The 26,051-nt window shown below is 38.7% G+C and overlaps 1 protein-coding gene across 1 annotated transcript in view; it reads right to left on the bottom strand.

Annotated features, from left to right (window-relative positions):
- The window catches only part of kndc1 (kinase non-catalytic C-lobe domain containing 1), an 89,335-nt gene that overhangs the window by 48,629 nt on the left and 14,655 nt on the right, over positions 1-26,051 (bottom strand). Inside the window, exons 3-14 of the mRNA XM_079635352.1 lie at positions 16,213-16,271; positions 13,752-13,922; positions 12,063-12,180; positions 10,880-11,066; positions 9,019-9,403; positions 6,451-6,562; positions 5,219-5,290; positions 4,698-4,759; positions 4,462-4,620; positions 3,354-3,431; positions 1,973-2,063; positions 961-1,123 (exon numbers count right to left, since the gene is read on the bottom strand). Of these exons, the coding sequence (XP_079491478.1) occupies positions 961-1,123; positions 1,973-2,063; positions 3,354-3,431; positions 4,462-4,620; positions 4,698-4,759; positions 5,219-5,290; positions 6,451-6,562; positions 9,019-9,403; positions 10,880-11,066; positions 12,063-12,180; positions 13,752-13,922; positions 16,213-16,271 (1,657 nt within the window). The remainder of the gene's footprint in view (positions 1-960; positions 1,124-1,972; positions 2,064-3,353; positions 3,432-4,461; positions 4,621-4,697; positions 4,760-5,218; positions 5,291-6,450; positions 6,563-9,018; positions 9,404-10,879; positions 11,067-12,062; positions 12,181-13,751; positions 13,923-16,212; positions 16,272-26,051) is intronic.

The following is a 26,051-nucleotide window of genomic DNA, read 5'->3' as shown; positions in this document are numbered from 1 at the left end:
GCCGCTCAGACCGACTTCACTTCCCGCCGCTCAGACCGACTTCACTTCCCGCCGCTCAGACCGACTTCACTTCCCGCCGCTCAGACCGACTTCACTTCCCGCCGCTCAGACCGACTTCACTTCTCGCCGCTCAGACCGACTTCACTTCCCGCCGCTCAGACCGACTTCACTTCTCGCCGCTCAGACCGACTTCACTTCTCGCCGCTCAGACCGACTTCACTTCTCGCCGCTCAGACCGACTTCACTTCCCGCCGCTCAGACCGACTTCACTTCTCGCCGCTCAGACCGACTTCACTTCTCGCCGCTCAGACCGACTTCACTTCTCGCCGCTCAGACCGACTTCACTTCCCGCCGCTCAGACCGACTTCACTTTTCACAATCCTGACCTTATTTCTCACAATTCTGACTTTAATTTTCGCAATCCTGACTTTATCACAATTCACATTTGTGATTATTTTTCTTAATTCTGACTTTATTTCTCACAATTCTAATTTTATTTTTCGCAATCCTGACTTTATCACAATTCTGACTTTCTCACAATTCGCATTTGTGATCATTTTTTGCAATCCTGACTATATTTCTCGCAATTATTTCTTTCACAATTCTACCTTATTTCTCGCAATTCTGACTTTAATTCTCACAACTCTGACTTTATTTCTCACAATTCTTTCTTTTGCAATACAGATTTTATTCCTCACGAATCTGCCTTTATTCATCGCAAAAAAACGTGGGGGAAATATATCAGTGAATTCTTCTTAAAACGGTAAACTTTCACCCCGGTTCTGAACCTAAATGTTGTAATTCATGAACGCTTTGACCTAAGGTTGGTCTCTTTATAAAGAAGACATTGTCAGATTATTGCAGACTTCATAAATATTAGTGTAAAAAAGTTACATAAGTGAAAGCGGATAGTCCATCCATCACGGATATACGTATATAAAAGCGCGTCAGTAGACCTACAGCTCAGAGTGTGTGTTCGGGGTCAGGACGATCGGGCTGAAGTGTGTATCAGGAGAGGTGAAGGCCTCGGGCAAGCTGATGCTGGAGGAGGATACTGGGTAATTATGAGGAACAGGACCAGTTACAGGGGCCAACCGGCCCTCGGGGGCCAACGGGACAAAACCTGAGACAGAAACACACCTGCAGATTAATACCACACAAATATAAAGCGCGTTCATATTCAGCCGACACACACGTTTGAACATTTATTGGATCACATTTCACCCGAAACACAGATACATAAGAAATTTTACATAGTGAAAAAGAATCCTATTTTAGGACCATTAATTAAAAAAAATTGCAATATAACTATTTTAATAGCAAAAGCACATTCCCCTCATATTCTCATTTCTGTAATGCATCCATTTTTCTTTCGTTTTTTTTATTCTCATTTTACACACACACACACACACACATTTAAAACAAATAATTAATAATGATATGGTTTCCACAAACAAATAAAAAAGCGCAACTGTTTTCAACACTGATAATAATCATAACTGTGTCTTGAGCATCAGATCATCATATTACGCTGATTTCTGGAGGATCATGTGACACTGAAGACTGGAGTAATGATGATAAATTCAGCTTTGATCACAGGAATAAATTACACTTTACTGTATATTCACACAGAAAACTGATATTTTTAATGATAATAATATTTCAAAATTTTTACTGTAGTTTTGATTAAATAAATGCAGTCTTGTTAGCATAACCCACGCCAAACTTTTGAATATCAGTGCATATACATAATTATTTCGTTTTTTCCCCACATTATAATAATATGAGATTCTTTTCACATTACATTACAAAGAATGTGTGGCTAAATGTGCTTAATTGTCATAACTTTCTTTATGAGCAGTAGAATTTCTCTCCTGGTTTTAGGGTGAAATGTGAGCAGAAAATGTTCTTGACCGGTTTTGTGAGTTTAATCTGAAATGTTGAAAATGCAGATTGACAGATTGACTCGCACCTGTGTGAACGTCTCCCAAGTGTGGGTCAGGTGTGTGTTCAGCACACTCGGGAGAACACGGTTCCTCTGTACCTCTATTCCCATCCAATGCCTTCAAGGAAAAACGCTTGTTATGAGAAACTTGCTGACCGAAGTTCATGCATCCAGACAGGAGAGAGTTACAGAAGAGCGTTCGCACTGACAGCTGGAATATGTTTATGAGATTTACTCTTTATTTGTTTCTATTTTTATCTGTATAAAGAATTTTTGAATAAACATCTGTGGGAAAGTTGATATTTAAACAGAGTCTCCTGAGATTTGAAAGATCAACTTCTGAGCGAATGCATTCCTTTGAGAAATCTCATGAAAAATCAATTCACGACTATCTGGAAACTGGAGATAAAAGATGTGCAAACGGGACAGAGATGAGTGTGTGTCGCTGATATCACATGTTTAATGCGGTAGAAGGACAATGTTTCTGTGACACACAGTTGATCAAATATGGAAACTCGTTTCCGCCACAGAATAAAAAACTGCAACATTTTATTTCACAATTCTGACTTTCTCACAAATTCTGAGGTTTTAACTCGCAATTCTGAATTGTTTTCAGGATTGTAAACTCTCGATTGCGAGAAAAAGTCATGATTGCGAAATATAAGCTTGCAAATAAAAAGGTAATTGCAACTTTATTTCTCACAATTCTGAATTTAATTCTGACTTTCTCGCAATTCTGACTTTTAGTTCACGCAGTTCTCAATTTATTTCTGACAATTCGCAATTCTGACTTTATTTCTCGCAATTCTGACTTTATTTCTCGCAATTCTGACTTTATTTCTCGCAATTCTGACTTTATTTCTCGCAATTCTGACTTTATTTCTCGCAATTCTGACTTTATTTCTCGCAATTCTGACTTTATTTCTCGCAATTCTAACTTTATTTCTCACGCAGTTCTCAATTTATTTCTCACAATTCGCAATTCTGACTTTATTTCTCACAATTCTGACTTGATTTCTCGCAATTCTGACTTGATTTATCGCAATTCTGACTTTTTTCTTGTAATTCTGACTTTATTTATCACAATTCTTACCTTATTTACAAAAAATTCAGACTATTTCTCACAATTTTGACTATTTCTCGTAATTCAGACTTTATTTCTTGCAATTCTGACTATTTCTCACAATTCGCTATTCTGACTATCTCACAATTCGCAATTCTGACTATATTTCTCGTAATTCTGACGTCATTTCTCACGGGAGACTGTGAGCTATCCCACTGAGCCACCGTGCTGCTGAATTTGGAGATAAAACGTTGCAATTACATTCCATGGGAGGAAACAACGAAACGCACAGAGAACAGAGACTCTATAGAACAGAGAAGACGAGATCAGATCCTGACGCTTCACCTGATGAACTCGGCTGATGAGCTGCGTCCACACACTCTCTGCATCACTTCCCTGCCGGCAGAGGTAGTCACGGCAACACTGAAGTATGACAGCAGACATAAACCACATTACCATACGCAAACAGCAGAACGTGTGTTTGGATGAAGAAAACAAAAGAGAAATGCATTCAGTGCATAAAGAAAATTAAGTCTTTCATTTGAACACTGAATGAATAATTACATCATAATTGCCATGTATTAATTATTACATAATAATCATCCATAATTACACTGTGAAATTATTTTCAGGACAATTCAGCCCAAAATGAATTATTAAATTCAGGATTTATTTACTTTAACACATAATTATTTTCACATTAATGTTATACATAATACGTGTGTGTCTGTGTTTCATTTACATATTCATTTGTTCATAGTACTTACTTTAGTTAACATGTAAATAACTAATTATTATTATAATGCACTTTTCTAGTACTCAAAGCTCTCAGTTTTTAAACGTGAACAACAATGAACAATAATTCTTCTGTCAATTTCAACATTTACTAATACATTTTTAAAATTGAATTGAATGTTGGATTTCTTAACATTAGTTAATTAATTAAAAACAATGAACAACTGTATTTTTATTAAATAACATTGGCAAAGATTATTAATAAACGTTGCAAAAAAAATAATATTTCACACTGTAAATTAATACAATTCGTGTAAATTACGTTAACTAATAAACCCTTAATGTAAAGTGTATTATAAATATTTTTTAATGGTTTTAATTGTAATAATATTTCACAATATTACTGTTCTTACTGTTGTGCATTGAGCATAAGACACTTAAAAACTAGTGTAATATATGTGTATGTATATATGTATGTATATATATATATATATATATATATATGTATATGTATATGTATATGTATATATATATATATATATATATATATATATATATATATATATAAAGTTCCTGCACAATAGACTATTCATTTCATTTATTTTTCTTTATAATAAATATAATTCTCCTATATTTTGGATCCTAGGTTTTGGAGTAAAATATGACTCTATAAAACACGTTTTAAATGAATAAATAATGAATGATCGTTCTCAAGCACCTTTTTGGCGGTTTCGATAGACGGTCTCTCGATGGGCGTTCTCTTGGCCATCTCCAGCAGGAGTCTCTTCAGTTTCCTCGGCATGGCCAACTTTTGATCGGGAGACAAATTAAACTTGGCTGAAGCCCAGAGGACGGCTGCCACCCCGTACACACATGCCTGGAGGAACACACACATCCGTTTAAACACACAACACTGCGTGTGACTACTAGAAAGTGGTTGCCATAGTGACAAACCTTTTCCGTCACAATCCCATGTTCTTGAAATTCAGGAGCCAGGAAAAACGCATCACAGGAGCCTGAGAAGGACAGAGTTAATAATAATAATACAAATAATAAACTATTTTATATAGCGCCTTTAAAGCAGCTTCTCAAGGCAGTTTACACACAAAGAGAAAAATAAATAATAATAAATAGAAATACAAAGCGTACAAAAACAAAAGAACACACTGGAATAAAAATTAATTAAACCATTAGGAAAAAGCCAAACTAAAAAAGTGAGTTTTTTTAGGTTGGATTTAAAAATGTTTTGATTTTGTGCATCTTTAATATGAGAAAGATGCAAAAATCTATTTTTATTATACAAAATAATTAAACCATCAGAAAAAAGCCAAACTAAAAAAGTGAGTTTTTAGGTTGGATTTAAAAGATTTTGTGCATCTTTAATATGAGCAGGACATGCGTTCCTGAGTCTAGGATAGGAAGAGAAAGCCCTGTCCCTCAATCCTAACGAGTGCATTAGTTGCTAGCGCTCGTACCGGAGTCTTTGGGTCTCAGAAACAGCATCTCTCCTCCACAGCCCACACACACCGAGTCCAGACACAGATAGTCTGATGAACACAGAGAAAACGTCATCATACAAACCGGAGTAAATATTACCTTTATTCTTATTAAAGTGTGATGGTTGCTGAAACTATCAGTGCATCTGAATGTGGGAAGATGGAAAATTACATTCCTTGCTTCAACATTCAAGATTTTAGGTTAAAATCTTAGGATTGTCAAGTCAGCCAAACGCCTTTATGCTAAAATAGTTTATTTGAGAGATTTTAAATAAATAAAATAGTTTTATTTTATTTGAATATTTCAATAATTTAACAAAGAAAAATGTGCATGTTCAAACAGTTAATGTTCACATGACATGCAGGTAAAAGTGTGTGTGTGTGTGTGTGTGTGTGTCTTTTTAATAAAAAAAATTTGTTTAGCTGTATGTCATTTGACCATTTATAAATATACATTTATTATAATTTTCATTATTTATTATTGTCTGATGTCAGTTAATGGTGACATGACATCCAAGTAAACAAAAATAAAATAAAATGTATTTGTTCTATTTTTATTATTTATTATTTTTAAATGTTCCATTTTAATTGTTTGAGAAAATAATGATAGTAAATAATAATAAAAAATCTTGGTCCAACATGCAAGATTTTAGTTTCAAATTTATAGGAATGTCAAGTCTATTTTACATTAATCACATTGTATATTATTTTCATAGTGTTGAAATTACAAGACAAAGTACGGAAGCTGGTTCATCACGTAATTAGAAATAAAAATTGTATCTCACAATTATGACTTTTTCTCATAAATCCAAGATTATATATCTTACTTTCTTTGAATTGTGAGATGTAATCTAAAAAAAAATCGACACTGTTTTTTTACTCCGTGGCAGAAGCAAGCTTATAGAAAAGTGTATATTGCTGTATGCTGTAACTGGTCACCACTTCTCTATACTTTTTTATTATCAAGTTTGAACTTTTTTGATGTTCACTTCATTCCATCAGTGTGACAAATGATATTTTAAAACTACAAATATTCCATCAGGTCTCTGAAGTAAAAACAGCTCAAACACTTAATGCATAATAATCATATAAGTATTAGAAAATGTTTTTTAAACATGCATATGTGCATTAGCAAAGCACTGCATAATGTTGCATTAAAACACAGGTTAGCTATCGAGATACATGAGTAAAGACGTGATGTTGGCACTGACCCGGGAGGTCGATGTACGTCTGCAGTGTGGAGAGACACGTGTGGCATAAAGCCCAGAGCTCGTTCACTGAGAGCGGAGCGGAGCGAGAGACAAGATCCCGCAGCGACATCCACTGGGAAACACACACACGACAACATCGCTCATCCATTTTACATCAGCACACTTCTTTTATTACACTTTCAAAGTGCTAAAACTGGATCACCATTCTTCCCCAGCTGCTTTTTATTCATTCTAACAACAACGCAGTGTTGTGTGAGAACATGAACGAGAAGAAACGTGAACGACGAGCGGGACAGTCAGCACTGCGAGTCTAAAGGGTTACTTCACCCAGACATGGAAAACAAATGAAGATATTAGTGATTAAATCTGAGAGTGTCTCACTCCTCCAGAGGCTTCTATTGTAATTGAAACTTGCCGGCCCAGAAAGTTAGTAAAGACAATGTTTAAAATAGTCCGAGTGACGACAGCGGCTCAACCTTAAGATTATCAAGCGATGAGAATACTTTTTGTGCGCAAAACCCCCCCAAAGTCGGGCTGTAAACGATTAATCGAATCCAAAATAAAAGTTTGTGTTTACATATGTGTGTGTATTGTGTATAATTGATTTGTATATATATAAATACACACACATGCATATATTTGAGAAATATTTGCATTTATATACAGCATATATATATTTTTATATGATTTATATTATATATAAATATAACTATTTTATATATAAATTAAAAAAAAATCTTAAATATATGCATGCATGTGTGTGTATGTATATATACAAATCAATTATACACAATACACACACATATGTAAACACAAACTTTTATTTTGGATTCGATTAATCGCGATTAATCGTTTACAGCCCTACCCCAAAATAACGACTTTATTCAACTCTTGATGTTCTTCTGTGTGAGCCAGAACGGAGGCTCGCTATTGGCCGACGCTGGTGTGATGCGTGTGATGCTGGCCAATAGCGAGCCTCCGTTCTGACGTACGACCCAGAAGCGCTGCACTGTTACACTACGGGAACTCACTCAGAGGAACACACAGAAGAACATCAAGAGTTCAATAAAGTCCTTATTTTTGTGTGTGTTTTTGCACACAAAAAGTGTTCTGGTCGCTTGATAATCTTAAGGTTGAGCCGCTGTCGTCACTCGGACTATTTTAAACATTGTCTTTACTAACTTTCTGGGCCGGCAAGTTTCAATTACACTAGAAGCCTCTGGAGGAGTGAGACACTCTCAGATTTAATCACTAATATCTTCATTTGTGTCCCGGAGATGAAGGAAAGTCTGACGGGGAACAACATGAGGGAGAGTCATTACTGACAGAGTTTACATTTCTCGGTGAACTAACCCTTTAAACCTTGCCAATGGAAATATTCAAGTGCAAGAAGATGTAAAAAAGAACTCAATCCGTTACTTGAACGCTGTGTGGAAAGTTGTGTGCGCTCAAACATCAGAAGCGAGTGCAGAAAGCGTGTAAATACTGAATTGAGCTCTTTCTCGTCTTCTACACAAATTCACAAAAAATATGTCCAAAAATACCTGAAAACTACTGCTACTCGTCTTTAATAATGTTTTACATAGGTTAATATTTTTAGCTGTACCATCGATATTGGCATAGAGGATTGTGAATTTTCACTGGTATCAAAAATGTTGGTGTCATAACTGCTTGTTTTTACAAAAACTGTTTCATGGCCGGTGAAACATGCTTATGGCTAGTACATTTTTGTAAGTCACGAGCCATTGGCAGATGCAGCCAAAAGTCAGTTTTAGGCCCTGGTTAAAACACTTAAATGTTTATTTTGGATGTTTTCTTTCCACTAGTCTGAAAGAAGATATGTTATGGAACAGAAAAGACTCAAATCTCAATATTGAGTGTCTTGCCATAAATGAGTAGTTCACTTCAGAATTAAAATAATTTCCTGATAATTTACTCTCCCGCACGTCATCCGATATGTTCATGTCTTTCTTTATTCAGTCGAAAAAGAAATGAAGGTTTTTGAGGAACACACTCCAGGATTTTTCTCCATATAGTGACTTCTTCAATGGGGTCCAGATGTGAGTTTCAGAGCAGCTTCAAAGTCTCGACTCGATTAACGTGAAAGTCAAATGTTATTTACAAAATAAATAAAAAGGTAAAACAGCGATGTCGGATGATTTTGAAGTTGGAGAGTTTTTCACCCTATTCTACATTTCAGAACCAGAGACACGCGTGACCTTTGAACGTGATTACGTAATGCGTGAAGTCGTGGATGAGCAAGGCGAGCATTTGTGGTTAAAAATAATATAAACGTTTATTTTTATTATAAAATGGCGGATGGTTTGTCTAGATAAGACTCTTATTCCTCGGCTGGGATCGAGTCGAGACTTTGAAGCTGCTCTGAAACTCACATCTGGACCCCATTGAAGAAGTCACTATATGGAGAAAAATCCTGGAGTGTGTTCCTCAAAAACCTTCATTTCTTTTTTCGACTGAAGAAAGAAAGACATGAACATCTCGGATGACGTGCGGGAGAGTAAATTATCAGGAAATATTAAATTCGTCCGTTCTGCATCAACAACAAACCTGGTTCTGATATCCCTGATTCAGGGACAGGATGGTTGTGTTGTCGTCGTTTGAGACGCACAGATCTCCGTCCTCCAGGATTTCAGCGCCGCTCTGATCCGTCTCACGAGGATCCGGTTCGACCGCCGCGTCCACCGACGGGACACACGATTCCTCTCCGCTCCACTCGGCCCGAGTGTGTTTGGCCCGCAGTCTCCCGCTCCAGCTCTCGTCCTCGCTGATCTCGGACAGGTCGGACACCAGCATGCTGACGGGTGTGTGTGAGGGCGGACTGAACACCCGAGGGTTGTTGGAGTCCGGGACGGAGCAGGACCGGTTCAGGGCTCTCCTCCTGTGCACCGGAGAACTGTTCTGAGACCTGCTGTCCGGCGAGGGCTCGTCTTCCCTGATGAAGGGCCAAGTCAATATGCTTTATTATTATTATTCTCAGGCTATTTCTGTTTTATGTACAGTGCTGTATTATTTAAAGGTGCATTGTGTAATATTTAGGAGGATCTGTCGTAGGGCTGCGTAACGATTAATCGCAACTAATCGTTTGCAGAATAAAAGTTTTTGTTTACATCATATATGTGTGTGTACTGTGTATAATAATGATGTATATATAAATAGGCCTACACAAACATGCACTCTAAAAAATGCTGGGTTGTTTCAACACAATTTTGGGTAAAATATGGACAAACCCAGCCGTTGGGTTAAATTTTTACATTACATTTTTAACCCAACATTTGGGTTTGTCTATATTTTACCCCAAATTGGGTTGAAACAACCCAGCATTTTTTAGAGTGTGCATGTATAATTTTAAGAAAAAAAATTATATTCATATATTAAGTATTTATAATTATATAAATATAAAAATGTATGTAAATATTTTTTAAATATATACATGCACGTGTGTGTATTTATAAATACATAATTATTTTACACAGTACACACACATATATGATGTAAACAAAAACTTTTATTCTGCAAACGATTAGTTGCGATTAATCGTTATGCAGCCCTAATCTGTTGACAGAAATTTGAATCTGTTGAAGAAAATTTGTATTATTATTCTCAGGCTATTTCTGTTTTATGTACAGTGCTGTATTATTTAAAGGTGCATTGTGTAATATTTAGGAGGATCTGTTGACAGAAATGCAATATCATACTAACATAACTAACTATATTTTCAGTGGTGTAGAAGCAAAATGATCTGCCAATGGGGTCAGAAAAATAAGTTGTTGTTTTTTTTACCCCAATGACAGATAATTTGGCTTGTTTAAATTAAATTTATATTATATTATTAATAATTAAAATTCTGTTTTATGTACAGTGCTGTATTATTTAAAGGTGAATTAATAATAATAATGATAATAATAGATTTAATTTATAACGCACTTTTCATTACGAAGAATCTCAAAGTGCTACACAAGAGAACGACAGTAACTTTAAAAAATATAAAAATAATCAGCACATAAAAGCCTTTCTGAATAAAAATTTTTTTGTGTAATATTTAGGAGGATCTGTTGACAGAAATGCAATATCATATACATAACTATATTTTCAGTGGTGTAGAAGCAAAATGATCTGCAATGGGGTCAGAAAAATAATCTTGTGTTTTTGTTTGAATTATGTTTTGTTTTTTTTACCCCAATGACAGATAATTTTGCTTGTTTTACGCAAAAACTCGCTTAATTTTGATTAATTTCCCCGGAAAACTAAATATAATATCTTATGTCAGTTTTCTCATCTAGTAAATGCATCTTGATTTAAGAATTTTTAGATATTTGGATTGGAAAAAAGACAAAAATACGTAAGAAAATGATTGTTTGCAGTGTGTGTGTGTGTGTGTGTGTGTGTGTGTGTGTGTGTGTGTGTGTACCGGAGTCCAGCCGAAGCTCCAGGCCAGCGAGACCCGTTACACACCAGTCCTCTTCTCTTCAGCAGAAGCTCTTCTCCGTCACACGAGTCGCCGGAGGAGGTTCTGGTCATGGGACGAGCGCTGCGCTGAGTCTCTGTAGAGTTTGATCTTAAAGTTTTGTAGTCCAGAAAATGGAAACTGGAACCATCTGTGAAGAAATAGAAAGATCTGGACATGCAAGATACTAGAGCTGCGATTCACAAACCGGGTTTGTCAGCCAAACCACTTTAAACTAAAATATCTACTTGAAGTTCACCTTTAAGAGATTTTATCTGAATATTTCAATAATTTAACAACGAACAATTAACATGTTCACGGTTCTCAGTTAATGCTCACATGACATGCAGAAAAAAAACATACATTATATATATATATATATACACACACACACATACTATTTGTGTTACTGTCTGATGTCAGTTAATAGTGACATGACATGCAGCTAAACAAATAACATTTTAATTATAATTTTTTTTGCTATTGTCTGATGTCAGTTATTGGTCACAGGAAATGCAGGGAGACAAATAAAATATTTGTAGTATTTTTTAAATTATTATTATTATTTTTTTGTTATTTATTATCCTCGGATCACAGGGTCACATACTTGTATTGTTTTTTAAATTTTTTATTTTTATTTTTTATTCTCTGATGTCAATTAATGATCCCATGGCATGCAAGTTCAAAACATAAAATAATATATATATATTTTTTTATGTATTCTTTTTGTTATTCATTATTTTTAGGATGTTTTATTTTACTTGTTTAAATTTTATATTTTTGGATTAATTATCAACCCATAATTTCTTTTGAAGGTATTTTTTGATGACAACCGCCTTTTTTTACGTTTCTTTCGGTTTATGTTGTTTATTTATTCTTTGTTTGCTGTTATTTGGTCTTCTTGAAATTGTATTAAGCTTCATCTTTTGGAGGTTTGTTTGGTATCTTGTATGTTCCTTCAAGCAATCAAATATATACTGAGATTATATATATATATATATATATATATATGTGCATGTATGTGTGTGTGTGTGTGTGTGTGTGTGTGTGTGTGTGTGTGTGTGTGTGTGTGTGTGTGTGTGTGTGTGTGTGTGTGTGTGTGTGTGTGTGTGGGAAGCCACATTATGAGACAACTGTGGGATCAAACCTGGGAAAGTAGCGACGGACTCGATGGACAGAAGTCTTCGGCCGACAGCGGAGAGTTTCCGACAGACGGTTGTGGACGAGACGTCAGCGAGTAAAGCCTCGGCCCGAGAGAGAAGATCCTGGAGAAACAAGAGCTGATGTTAATCACACATATCATATCATTCACCCTTACTTGTGGACCACACTCCACAGGAGCAATCCATGTGCAGCAGTCTTTCATTAAATAACCTCAAAATACTCATAACTCTCATAACTCATAACTCATAACTCATAACTCATAACTCATAACTCATAACTCATAACTCATAACTCATAACTCATAACTCATAACTCATAACTCATAACTCATCGAACAAGACTCGGGAACGGAACAACCAGCATACTGTAGTACAACATTAAGAACTGGTAAAGAGACACAGGGTTTAAATACACAAACAAACCGGAGAGCTAACAAGATAAGACGAGACACACCTGAACAGAATTAACTAATCAATATGTAACCATAGAAACAAACAGGCAGGGGCGGAGGAAGACTAATCTGAACTAATACACATAACCAGAGTACCAGACACCGACAAGATCAGAAATAAAGCAGATTCTGCCAATGTTACACTTACAGTTAAGAGTGACCGGACACGTAAAATAACCTTTTTTTTTCTTCTTCAGTAAAATCATTGTAATATATTTTTGTTCAAAAATATTTTATCTTTTTTATTTTGCTTTTTGAGAGAATTTAATGGTACCAATTAATATTTATGCAATAATTATTATCTTTTTTTAATTTACATATTTTTTTAAACAAAGAGGGAAATCTTCCTCCTTCAGTCGAATGACCCTTAAACCATTTATATCATACATTTTAAGCATTTCATTCTCCACAGAAAGTTCTGAAATCGTACACTTTAAAACATTTTTTAACTTGCATATCATGTGAACTTGAGTAAATTATTAAATTATTTTTAAATTATTGCAATATTAACGAGGTTCAGCTGACAAACACACTTTAGAGAATCCAGAACAAATTTATAGGATATTTGATTATTCCTGGAAGATTAGTGTGAGTTCCACTAAACATTTATATTATATTTATATTGATGACTAAAGTGAGTCTGTGGCTCTTGAGTATCAGATAAACTGCAGTAATTTCAGTGCACTAGCTTTGGATCACCACAAGACGGCGCTCAAGCACACACTCGATTTAAAGGACGTTAGCAAAGGTCAACACACATCAAACCCAGAGCTTGTTTGTCCATGTTTATGTCGCAATCAAATTGTTATGTTGTTAATATAACTGTTACTTTAAAAAAGGCAGAATAATTTTTTGTTGTAAATTACTAAATTATTACAATTATGTTATTAACATGCAAAAAAAATGTTTTACTTATATTTTTATATGCAGCCTTTTCAGTCGATATCCATTAAATTGGTATGCTGTTAATATAAAAAAAAAATATATATATATGATTTAAAAATATTTTAAAAAAATTATATCATAAAATTATATTTATTTAAATTATATTCTTTATTTAAATTATTATTTAAATTATATTATGAACATGCAAATATAATTATTAAAATTAAAAAAAAATCTCATTTATCAGGCACTACTTTATTGGTCATCATCAGCATCTACTCTAAAGCAGCGGATGTCCATCAGACTGTGAATGTAAAAATCAGGAGACGGATGAACCTGCAGTGACGGCCGATCCTCAGGTTTCTCTCGCTGCATCTGCTTCAGCAAACACCTGCTCTCTTCACTCAGATCCTGATCCTGATCCTGATCCTGATCCTGATCCTGATCCTGATCCTGATCCTGATCCAGCGCCGCCCAGAGGGTGGAGCCTAATGAGAACATGTGACCCTGGAGAACAGAGAGCCATGCTAATTAAATCATGTGAAGAAATCATGCATCTTAAATGCATCAAAGGGATACATATACATATACATATACATATACATATACATATACACATACATATACATATACATATACACATACATATACATATACATATACATATACATATACCTGACAAGTGCATGGAAACTAATATTATGAAGACCATCATTTACATAATATTTTCAGTTTGCAAACCTGTGTCTGGTCCACTAGATGAAATCTGTAATATTAAGTTGTAATGCACACATTATGAGTGTGTTTTTTACAAAAGAAAATGCAAGTTTATTTAGTTTTTAGTTTATTTATTAGTTTCTTAAATAAAACAAAGGCAATTTTTCATCTGAAGGTCCAGGACAGAATTCACCCTTAAAAAACGGAAGTATAACATTTAAATCACAAAATTATTACAATTATAATATGAACAATAAATATTACTGCAAAAATATTTAAAAAAAATTATGAACATGCACAAATTTATGAATTTTATGAAAAACATGCAATTTATGAAAGTTATGGTATGAAAATGCTAAAAAAATAATAATACTGGCTTCCATCTGAAAAAATCTCAAGTGTATATGATGTATTAAAAATTAAGTATAAAATGACGAAATTGTTAAAATGTTATAGACATGCAAAACAATAATATGAAAATGATGTTATGAAAATGCAAAAAACAAATAAATGACTGAACTCCATCTGAAAAGTATATGAAGTATAAAATCAATATCACAAAATTATTAAAATTATGTTGTGAAAATGCAAAAAGAAAAAAGACTGGTCTCCATCTAAAAAAAAGGAATGTATATGACGTATAAAATTAAGTATAAAATAACAACATAATTAAAATGTTATGAACATGCAAAAAAAAGTTTACATTTTTCCAATAACAGTTTCTTTAAAACAATATTTTCTTCAGGTTTGGAAGAATAAGAAGAATCTAAATATCATGATTAAATATGCACCTGATGCTAACACACATTCAGAATACATGAATTCTTTGAAGAGAAACAGAATTAATGCGTGATTAAAATAAAGAGCATTACATAAGGTGTTTTCATCTCAGAAATGCAAACCGCCTACAGCAATTCTGGCTTGTGGTTTTTATACTTTTGATGTTCAGGACATTTAAAGCCTTATGGATTATATATATACAGATAAGGGAGGAGCTAGGTTGCTTAGTTTTTATTTTATTTAATAGTTTATGAAATAAAACAAAGGCTATTTTCTCATCTGTAGGCCCAGGACAGAATGTAGCAAAGTGACCCTAAAAATTAAGAATAAAATTAAAATGATTAAAATTAATGCTAAAAAAAAAAAAACATTATTACAATTATGTTATGAACAAGCCAAAAAAAGACTGGTCTCCATCTGAAAAAAAAAAAAAAAAAAAAAGTGTATATGAAGTTTAAAATGAAGAATAAAATTAAAATGACAAAATTATTGAAATTATGTTATGACTTCGCAAAAAAAAAATAAAAAAAATATTAAAATGATGTTATGAACATGCCACAAAAAAACTGGCCTCCATCTAAAAAAAATATGAAGCTTTTATATGAAGCATAAAAAAGACATAAAAATCATTAAAATTATGTTTCAGTTTTTACAATTACAATTTCTTTCAGACTACATCTTCTTCTCATTTAAGAACTCTAGTATGGTATTAGTGTAGTATACGTATGTCCAAAAGGTTTTCGTTATGTTTGTTAGTGGGGAATATGAAACGTGTGTGCATAAGATGTTAAAAATAAAAATTATGTTAGGAAAAAAAAGAAAAATAAAAGGCTATATGATGCATACAAATGACAAAATGATTAATTTCTTTCAGACTATATTTTCTTCTTATTTATGAACTCCAATGAACTTCATTGTACAGTATTATAATAATAAAAAATAGTATGTTATTAGTCTAGTATACGCATGTCCAAAAGGTTTTCGGTGCGTGTGTTAGTGGGGAATATGAAAGTGTGTGCATGCAGTGGAAACACAGCAGAAGAAGAGATGCACTGAAACCTCACGATCGCAGCATGTCACACACACACACACACACACACACACACACACACACACACACACACACACACACACACACACACACACACACACACACACACACACACACACACACAACGGCTGGTCTTGTTTTCTATTGTGTTGAGTTCTGGGAGGTTTTTCCGCTGTCTAAATGAGCCATGTTCTGCCGATTTAGGAAACATTGATTCTGACCGTGTAAAATACGAGAGTTTAAGCTCACCTCAAACGTGTTTCCATTCTTATCCAACTCTGGAGGAACAAAACAGCCGTCGGGATCATCTGAGAAACGGCACAACACCAGAGAAATCAAACATTTTACACTTCCAATGCGAGTGGTGCTCGACAATGCAAAAGCCCCGTATTAAAAAACGTCAAGTGTATGTCAAGGGTTCGATCCCTAGAAAACACAAGCTTAAGTATTAACAATTGAATTCACCATGGGTCACCTGATCACTAAGATGTAATCATGTAAAGAGCCCCAATTATGATATTTTAAATGTTCCTAATGTTGTGTTGGCGTCTCCTACAACATGTTCACGTGCATCCAATGTCAAAAACTTTAGTTAATAATAATAATCTCCACTGCAGCGTCAGCTCTTCTCTCAGTCTCTGAAACGCTTCGTTTGAAGATTCAGTCTCTAAACTCCGCCTCTCTGAGAGCTGCTCTGCTCTGATTGGTCGGAAACCAAACGCTCATTATGATATCTGAATCTCAGCTCTTGACACACAGTGATACGAACAGTAACGATTTCACCGTATCGATCTCATCAAAGTGGATTTGCTTTGGCAGAAAACGGCGTCTTTGTCACGGGGTGACAAATAATCCCCGGAACTGATTTCACAAGAGAAGTGTTCCCGCCGGGGCACTTTCAGTGTAACACTGTCCCCGGGCCGGTGTGTGTGTCTGTTGTCATGACAACTAAACGGCAGATTGGCAACAGGTGTGGGGACTTCACTCTGAGTGCCTGATTGAAGCCACGCCAGCATTTTGAGAGAATAAAACACAAGTGGAAGAGAAGGCTGGGTGTTGTTTTTCTCCTCCGTTGATCGGGAGTGTTCTCTCTCCGTGTGGGCTGGTTGTTTTCTTTGTCTTCCCCCGTCGATCTGGTGTGGTTCTCTCCCATTGGGAGACGTTTGTAGAGTGTTGCAGCTGAAGGATCATCGTGAAAGAAGAGGAGTGTCGCTTGTGGGATCCGAGGGCGGTTTTGAAGAGTGGAATTCGTTCGCCTGGATTGGAAAAGAGTGAGATGAGTGATTGACAAATTGAATCTCATAAACGCATGTTTTCTACACTAAATTGGATACTGATTTGGAGTGCTTGGATCACGTTGTATACATCGCACTGAGTGAAATATACTGATTCCTTGTCGATCCCTAGCCTCTCCCTTGACCATTTGAAAACAGCGAAGTGAAGCCCGCTTGTAGTGGTGAGGAAATTATTCACCACATCTGTCCCAACTCTGACTATCATCGGCTCTTCAGATCGAGACCTCTGGGTGAGTGTTGGCCTTATTTTGCACTTTGAAGAGTGGATTTGTAGTGCTGGAATTGACGTTTCCCATCACGTTGCATGTTTGGAGTTGGACTGTCGTGTGTGTGTGGAAGATTTATATTTTATCGCCGTGCACTCCCCATGTGTCATGCTGGTCTACCGTTCATCATAAGAGCCTAGTGAGATCGATTGTAGTCACCTGTTGGATGTCAGAAGGAAAAGCCCCCCGTGTGCACACCACGCATGAGAACTGTTTGCCCCTTGTTACGGATCTGTCGGCTCCTCCTCTGTAATTATGTCTCCCCTACAGGTGAGCGGAGCACAGGTGTGGCATATCGCGTGTGATTTGCCTCCAGCATCTTGGGCTTTAAAAAGTTCTCCAGACCGGATTGAGGGGGCGCCGATTTCTCCTTCTCTCCCGCACCGTTTTGCTGATTTTGTTTCCTTTTGGCATTACTCTTCATATACCCTGATTGCATACGTTTTTATTTCTCCTGACTAACACATATACTGACTTTATTTACTTTACGTTGTTCATTCTTTATCTTTAATAAACATATTTTCTTTAAATCAAACTAATCCGCGTGGTCTCCCCTCTCTGTTGCACGGGCCGGCACAGGCCAGGTGTAACAGATTGGTGGCTCGTCAAGGGATTTGAACGATCGGGATCGGAAACGACAAACAGATTGTGGGGGCTCGTTAAAGAAAAATAAGGATTCGAAACGACATCGGTAAATATTTATATATATTTTTTGCTTATAACTAGGTTAAGCCTAAGTATTAGAAGCTGTAAGTATTTAGACCGTTTCGTTTAAGTGCGTTTGATTTGGAAAGTGCTTTGATAGTTCATTGAGTTGAACGGTTGTAGTTTTGAATCATTGGGAAGATGCATGTGGATTAGTTTGTAGATAAATTGCGTTTGAAATCAGTTAAATTTATTTATTTTTCTTTCGTTGTTGGTGCGTGAGAGGAGGAGAACATTTTGTTAATTGTGCCTGGGGTGTTGAAGTGAGCCAGGTTGAAGAATCGGCGGTGAGCTATTGTTTAGGTGTGGGTCAGCACTGCGCGTTTAGGATTGAGTTTGTTGGTAAAGTACTCGATAAAATAATTATCGGAGCTTTAGGAGAGCCCGTAAAGCATTAATGTTTGTTATTTTGTTTTGTTATTTTAGTTTGTTATTTTTGTGCTATCCTGGGCAGAGGGCACAGTCGTGGAAGCCTGCTTTAACGGCATTTTGTCGGGGGAGTTAAGGCTCCGCTGATATCGTGTAATAAAAATCTCTGTCCTTGGGATATGCATGAAGAGGATCGCTGTTTTTCTAGTTTTACAGGGCAGCTCCGTTTTTTCTCTCTCGTCCTATACGCGCTGTTGTGGCCACACTTGCATTTGAAAAGGTGAGCTCATTTTTCTTTATTTTCTGTAAAAGGAAAAAATTGTATGCTGTAGAATTTGTTCCATTTGTATGGCTAGTTTGGAAGATTTTTTCGTAGCTCCATCTGTGGAGGTTTTGAATACTTTGACAAAGGATCAGTTGCGTCAAGTTTGTGAACATTATAACTTTGATTTGGGTTTACCCAGAACAGCGAAATTAGCCCAGATTAAAGTGTCAGTACAGGCGGAATTGGTGGTTAGGAATATTCTGTCATCACCTGCATCTCTAATTATGGAGGAGTTAGAATTAGGAGAAGCAACGTCGACACCTCTTTCGACAGAGTTTTCTAAAATGTCACTTACATTTGAGCAACAAAAAGTGTTAATAGAAATGCAACAGAAAGAGAGAGAAGCTCAACGTGAGGCAGACCGTAAGGAAAGAGATGCTCAACGTGAGGCAGACCGGAATGAAAGAGAAGCTGAGCGTCAATTGGAAATGGAAAGAATAAGAAGTGAACGTGATGTGGCTTTAGAACGGCTGAGACTGGTTGCTGAAGGTAGGCTTTCAGCAGATGGGGGTGAGGATACTGCTCCTAGGGGGTTTGTGCGTCCCCCTGATATATGTAACATGGTTAGGTTGCTGCCGAAATTTAATGAGAGAGATCCAGAGGTTTTCTTTTCTTTATTTGAGAGTGTGGCTGATGACCGTGGCTGGTCTGACTCCGAGAGAACGTTGTTACTCCAAAGTGTTCTTGTAGGTAGAGCACAAGAAGCGTTTATTGCGTTGTCTGTACCAGATAGGAAAAAATATGTTAAAGTAAAAGAAGCAGTGCTTAAAATTTATGAATTAGTTCCTGAAGCTTATCGTTTGCGATTCCGCAGTTGGAGAAAGGGGGATAAACAGACATATACAGAGGTAGCGAGGGAATTGAACAGTCACTTTAATCGTTGGTGCTCTGCAGTGGGAGTCACTACTTTTGAAGAATTGTCTAACCTGATTGTTTTAGAACAGTTCAGAAATATTCTTCCTGAGCGTGTTGCTACCTATGTATTTGAGCATAAGATGAAAACTGCAGCGGAAGCCGCAGTAATGGCTGACGATTTTGCTTTGACACACAAGTATAGTTTAAAAGAAAACCATACAGGTAAGGTCTATCAGGAACAACGTTTTGGACGTTCTCATAGAGTTTTGGGGTCTTCGTTAGGTTCAATCGAGTCACCTACTCAGAGTAGAATAGATTTACACTCTAATCAGTCACACAGAGGTGCTGTAAGTTTCCGCAGAGATTCTAGGTTTTCTGCATCTACACCTGCTAGTCAGGCTAAGAATGATGCTGATGTGTGTCGATATTGCTTGGAAAGGGGGCATTGGAAGAAAGACTGTCCGGTGTTAAAGGGGAAAAGTCAGAGAAAGGGTACTGAGGTTGTTAGAGGTGTTACTCTTGCCGTATCTGAGTCAGTTATACCTGCTAAAGTTTTAGTGGGTGAGACTGAGGTTAAACCTGAAGGCGTTGTGACGTCATCTCAGCTATCAGGCCTGAGCGCTGCTGGGGCTGGTGGGAGAAACTGTGGAGCTGATTCAGTGGTAACGGGTGGAAGTGGTTACTTTCCTTTCGTTACAGATGGTTTAGTTTCACTGGTGGGTAGTTCCAACCGGGTGCCAGTTAAGATACTTAGGGACACAGGGGCATCAGAGTCTTTTATCTTGGAGTCCGTTTTGCCTTTTTCGGCGGACTCGAGTACTGGGAACAATGTTTTAGTCCGGGGGATTGGGTTACAGGTTGTCTCTGTTCCATTGCACAGGATTAATCTGCAGTCTGAATTGGTGCAGGGGGAGGTAACCATAGCAGTCCGTCCTTCCTTACCTGTAGAGGGCGTCCATCTTCTTTTGGGAAATAACCTGGCTGGAGAGCGTGTCTGGCGTGATGTACCACCCCCTGTAATTGTTAAGAATTTTCCCTCTATTCCAGCTGATAGTGATGTTAGTCGTCAGAATTTGTCTGTCTTTACAGCTTGTGCAGTGACACGGGCTATGAGCCGTGCCTCTAATGATGATGTTTCTCAGACCGGGGAGTTAAAGTCTGTTGTTTTGCCTAATCTACCATCTTCTCTCTCCTATAGTGATTTTGTTGCTGCTCAAAAGGAGGATGTGACATTAAAAGATCTGTTCGGTGGGGTGTTACCACCTGAGGAGTTGCGCAATGCAGCAAGTGGTTATTTGGTTCAGGAGGGGTTGTTGATTCGGAAGTGGTCTTCTCACACTGACGAAGGAGTCGAGGATCCAGTGTTTCAAGTGATAGTGCCAGTTAAGTTTAGAGACTTGGTCCTACAAACAGCTCATGGGGATGTAGCTGGACACTTGGGGGTAAGAAAGACCTATGACCGTCTTATGAAGTACTTCTATTGGCCCCGCCTAAAGAAGGATGTGGCATCCTTCATTAAGACGTGTCATGTATGCCAGTTAACGGGGAAGCCTAATCAGGTGTTAAAGCCAGCTCCCCTTTACCCTATTCCAGCTATAGGAAAACCATTTGAACATTTGTTAATTGATTGTGTAGGACCATTGCCTTCATCTAAGTCAGGGTGTGTTTACATGCTGACGGTGATGTGTCAGGCTACCCGATATCCTGCTGCTTATGCTTTGCGTACAATCACAACTAGATCTGTGGTGAAGGCTCTTTCACAGTTTATTTCCATCTTCGGTATCCCTCACACTATACAGAGTGATAGAGGCTCTAACTTTACGTCACGCATGTTCAGAGAGGTGCTCGAGCAGTTGCGTGTAAAACATCAGCGTAGTAGTGCTTATCACGCCCAGAGCCAAGGTGCTCTGGAGCGTTTTCATCAGACATTGAAGTCGCTTCTCAGGGGTTATTGTGTTGAGCTTAACCGAGACTGGGAGGAAGGGCTCCCGTGGCTAATGTTGGCGGCACGAGAGGTAACTCAGGAGAGTACAGGGTTCTCGCCTAATGATTTGGTCTTTGGCCATAGAGTTCGTGGGCCTCTAGCCGTTTTGCAGGCAGAGCTGAAGTGTCCTGAGTCTCCTCTTAACTTGTTGGACTATGTAAATGGTTTTCGTCGTAGGCTGTTTTTAGCCTGTGAGATGGCGACTGACAACCTAACTAAAGCCCAACAGAAAATGAAGAGTTGGTATGACCGTCGAGCTGAGAAAAGGGTGTTTAGTCCTGGTGATCAGGTGTTGGCTTTATTGCCGATAGCAAATTCTCCTTTCCTTGCCAAATACACAGGTCCTTATAGGGTTGTTCGACAGGTGTCAGACCTGAATTATTTACTTTCTACACCAAATCGTAGGCGTTCCACTCAGCTCTGTCACATAAATCTGTTGAAGTCCTATTATAGCAGGTTTTCAGTCTCTGGGGCTGCAGAGTCTGGTGACCTGGCTGTGAGTGTTTCTTTAGCCGCAGCTGTTGAGGCTCCTAGGGCCTTTGAGACTCCCTACATGGTGGCAGCAAGTACTGGTGAGGATGTGGTAGGTCCTGATGACTGTGTGCTGAAACCTCGTTTGAGGAACTCTGAAAAACTGGCGGAGTTGAATACATTGTTTGGACATTTGCCAGAGGAGCGTGCATCAGAACTGTCATCTTTGTTGTCTGATTTTCCTTCTTTATTTTCAGATACACCATCACGTACTCATTTAATTGAGCATGATATTGATGTTGGTGATGCAGAACCAATAAGACAGCGGTTCTATCGGGTGTCACAAGACAAACAGCAACATCTAGAGGCAGAGGTGAAGTACCTGTTGGAAAATGGGTTGGCTAAGCCTTCCTATTCGAGTTGGGCTTCACCCTGTATATTGGTCAGTAAACCTGATGGGACACATAGGTTCTGTACTGATTATCGTAAATTGAATAACATCACGAAATCAGATTCTTTTCCACTCCCAAGGGTTGAAGATTGTGTTGACCGGGTAGGATCCGCAAGGTTTGTGAGTAAATTTGACTTGTTGAAAGGATATTACCAAGTCCCTTTGTCACTTCGAGCTCAGGAAGTTTCAGCCTTTATAACACCATCTGGGCTATATTCTTACTCTGTTATGAGTTTCGGGTTACGAAACGCTCCAGCCACATTTCAACGACTTATGAACCGTGTTGTTTCCGGTTTGCAGGGGTGCGCTGTGTATCTCGATGATGTGGTTGTGTATAGCGAGGAGTGGTCAGAACATCTGGATCGTATTCGAGCTCTTTTTACTAGGCTTGTTGATGCTCGCCTCACTGTAAACCTAGCCAAGTGTGAGTTTGCCCAGGCTACAGTTGTATACTTGGGGAAGATCGTAGGGCAGGGGCAAGTGAAGCCGGTTCATGCTAAGGTGGTGGCTATTGATAAGTTTTCTGTTCCTACCACCAAAACCGAGTTGCGGCGCTTTTTGGGGATGGTAGGGTATTACCGTAGCTTTTGTTCCAACTTTTCTACGGTAGTAGCCCCTTTGACTAACCTGTTAAAAGCTAAAGTGAAGTTTGAATGGACTGTGACCTCTCAGACTGCTTTTGATAATGTCAAGTTGTTGTTGACTTCTGCCCCAGTGTTGATGGCACCCCGTTTAGATCAGCCTTTCCAGATGCAGGTTGACGCAAGCCAGGTGGGTGCTGGTGCAGTGCTCCTGCAGAGTGATGAGCAGGGGGTGTATAGGCCGACATGTTACTTCTCAAGAAAGTTTAATTGTCATCAGTTGAATTATTCAACTATTGAGAAGGAAACATTGGCGTTAGTTTGGGGTCTACAGCAGTTTGATGTGTACTTAGCTGGGGGCGCTGTTCCTATCACTGTTTATTCGGATCATAATCCATTGACATTCCTCCACTCTTTAAAGAGTCCTAGTCAGCGCCTGATGCGCTGGGCTTTATTTTTGCAGCCATACAATTTGCAGATACGGCACATTCGGGGCGTGGACAATGTCATGGCTGACGCTTTGTCCCGTGCTCCGGGTGGGCTTGAGTGAATGTTTTGTTTGGTCCTATATCTTTCTTTCTGCCTTTTTCTTCTCCACTCTCTTCTTCTGCCTAATCTCCTTAAATGTAGCTTTCCAGGTACCGGGATTTGCTGGAGTTCTTGGTATGGGGGAGGGCGGTTGGAGCTGCTGGAGGGTAGAGGGGTTGGGCCTGTGGACAAAAGGGTTCGTCCTGTGGACAAAAGGGTTCGTCTGGCTTGTCCATGTATATGGGCTGTCAACATCCCTGAACCAAAGTTAAGTGCTCACTTTTAGTTTATAGAAATTATTTTAAAAATTAAGAAATGTTTGTCATTTTGTTGTGTGTGGGGTTTTTTTTTGCAGAGGCCTTTTAGGGGCCTCTGTCTTAAGGGAGGGGGTGTTACGGATCTGTCGGCTCCTCCTCTGTAATTATGTCTCCCCTACAGGTGAGCGGAGCACAGGTGTGGCATATCGCGTGTGATTTGCCTCCAGCATCTTGGGCTTTAAAAAGTTCTCCAGACCGGATTGAGGGGGCGCCGATTTCTCCTTCTCTCCCGCACCGTTTTGCTGATTTTGTTTCCTTTTGGCATTACTCTTCATATACCCTGATTGCATACGTTTTTATTTCTCCTGACTAACACATATACTGACTTTATTTACTTTACGTTGTTCATTCTTTATCTTTAATAAACATATTTTCTTTAAATCAAACTAATCCGCGTGGTCTCCCCTCTCTGTTGCACGGCCCGGCACAGGCCAGGTGTAACACCCTGCTTGAAGTTGTATGCTGTCTGTTCCAGTGAAAGCCCCGCTCAGCTTGTGACTCTGCCCCCGGCAGCACACGTGAGAACTGTTTACCTCTGCTTGAAGTTTTATGCTGTCTGTCCCAGTGGAAGCCCTGCTCCGCTTGTGACCCTGTCTCCTGTCACCCATGTGAGAGCTGTTCACCTCTATTTGAAGTGTTGATTTCGTCTGTTCCAGTGAAAGCCCTGCTCCGCTTGTGACTCTGTCTCCTGCCACCCATGTGAGAGCTGTTCACCTCTATTTGAAGTGTTGATTCCGGCTGTTCCAGTGAAAGCCCCGCTCAGCTTGTGACTCTGCCCCCGGCAGCACACGTGAGAACTGTTTACCTCTGCTTGAAGTTTTATGCTGTCTGTCCCAGTGGAAGCCCTGCTCCGCTTGTGACCCTGTCTCCTGTCACCCATGTGAGAGCTGTTCACCTCTATTTGAAGTGTTGATTCCGTCTGTTCCAGTGAAAGCCCTGCTCCGCTTGTGACTCTGTCTCCTGCCACCCATGTGAGAGCTGTTCACCTCTATTTGAAGTGTTGATTCCGTCTGTTCCAGTGAAAGCCCTGCTCCGCTTGTGACTCTGTCTCCTGCCACCCATGTGAGAGCTGTTCACCTCTATTTGAAGTGTTGATTCCGGCTGTTCCAGTGAAGGCCCGCTCAGCTTGTGACTTAAGTCTGTTGTAGCCCTGAAACCCATCTGTTCGTCACTCACCACTGTGAGTCTGGCACCAGCGCCAGAAGGAAGTGAGCCCCGACCGTCTACTCACCTGGGATACCCACCTGTTCGTCACTCACCACTGTGAGTCTGGCACCAGCGCCAGAAGGAAGTGAGCTCCGACCGTCTACTCACCTGGGATACTCACCTGTTCGTCACTTACCGTTGTGAGTCTGGCACCAGCGCCAGAAGGAAGCGAGCCCTGTCCTACCTACTCACCTGTGATACCTACCTGTCCATAGACTTACCACGGTGTTGCCTCGGATTCCTGGGAAAGGAAAGAAGAAGATTTTAGATTAGGATTTTCAAATTGCTTTTAAACATTAAATAAAGTTGTTATTCTTTTATTCTTGTCTCCGGCCTCCTCCTTTGACACGCTCCTCAGGGTGATCCTGGTCTAGGGGTGGGTGCAGTCTGGCTTGGCCCACCTCGACCTGTGACAGATTTTGGCGTAGTCGGCAGGATTCACCTTGAGTTGAGCGATCAGAGGTTGAGATGGCGGAGGGAGAAGAGCCTGGGGCTCGGCAACCTGTCATGCCGATTTTCATGGGTGCCCCATGGGCCTCGAGGTACGGAGGCCCGGGGTCCGAAGTAAGTCTGTCCCTGTGGAAGACCCAGGTGGAATACCTGGCGGGGCTTCAAGGTCTGAGTGCTCTGCAGAAGGCCCAGTTCGTTTTGAACTCTCTGGAGGGGGAGGCGAGAAGAGAAGTTCAGGCAGCACCAGAAGCCAACCGTGTGACGGTCCAGGCTATTTTTGATTTC

This window comes from Phoxinus phoxinus, assembly GCF_949152265.1.
Source record: "Phoxinus phoxinus genome assembly, chromosome: 14".
Taxonomy (NCBI): Eukaryota; Metazoa; Chordata; class Actinopteri; order Cypriniformes; family Leuciscidae; genus Phoxinus; species Phoxinus phoxinus.
This window is presented reverse-complemented; position numbering and strand designations above follow the sequence as displayed.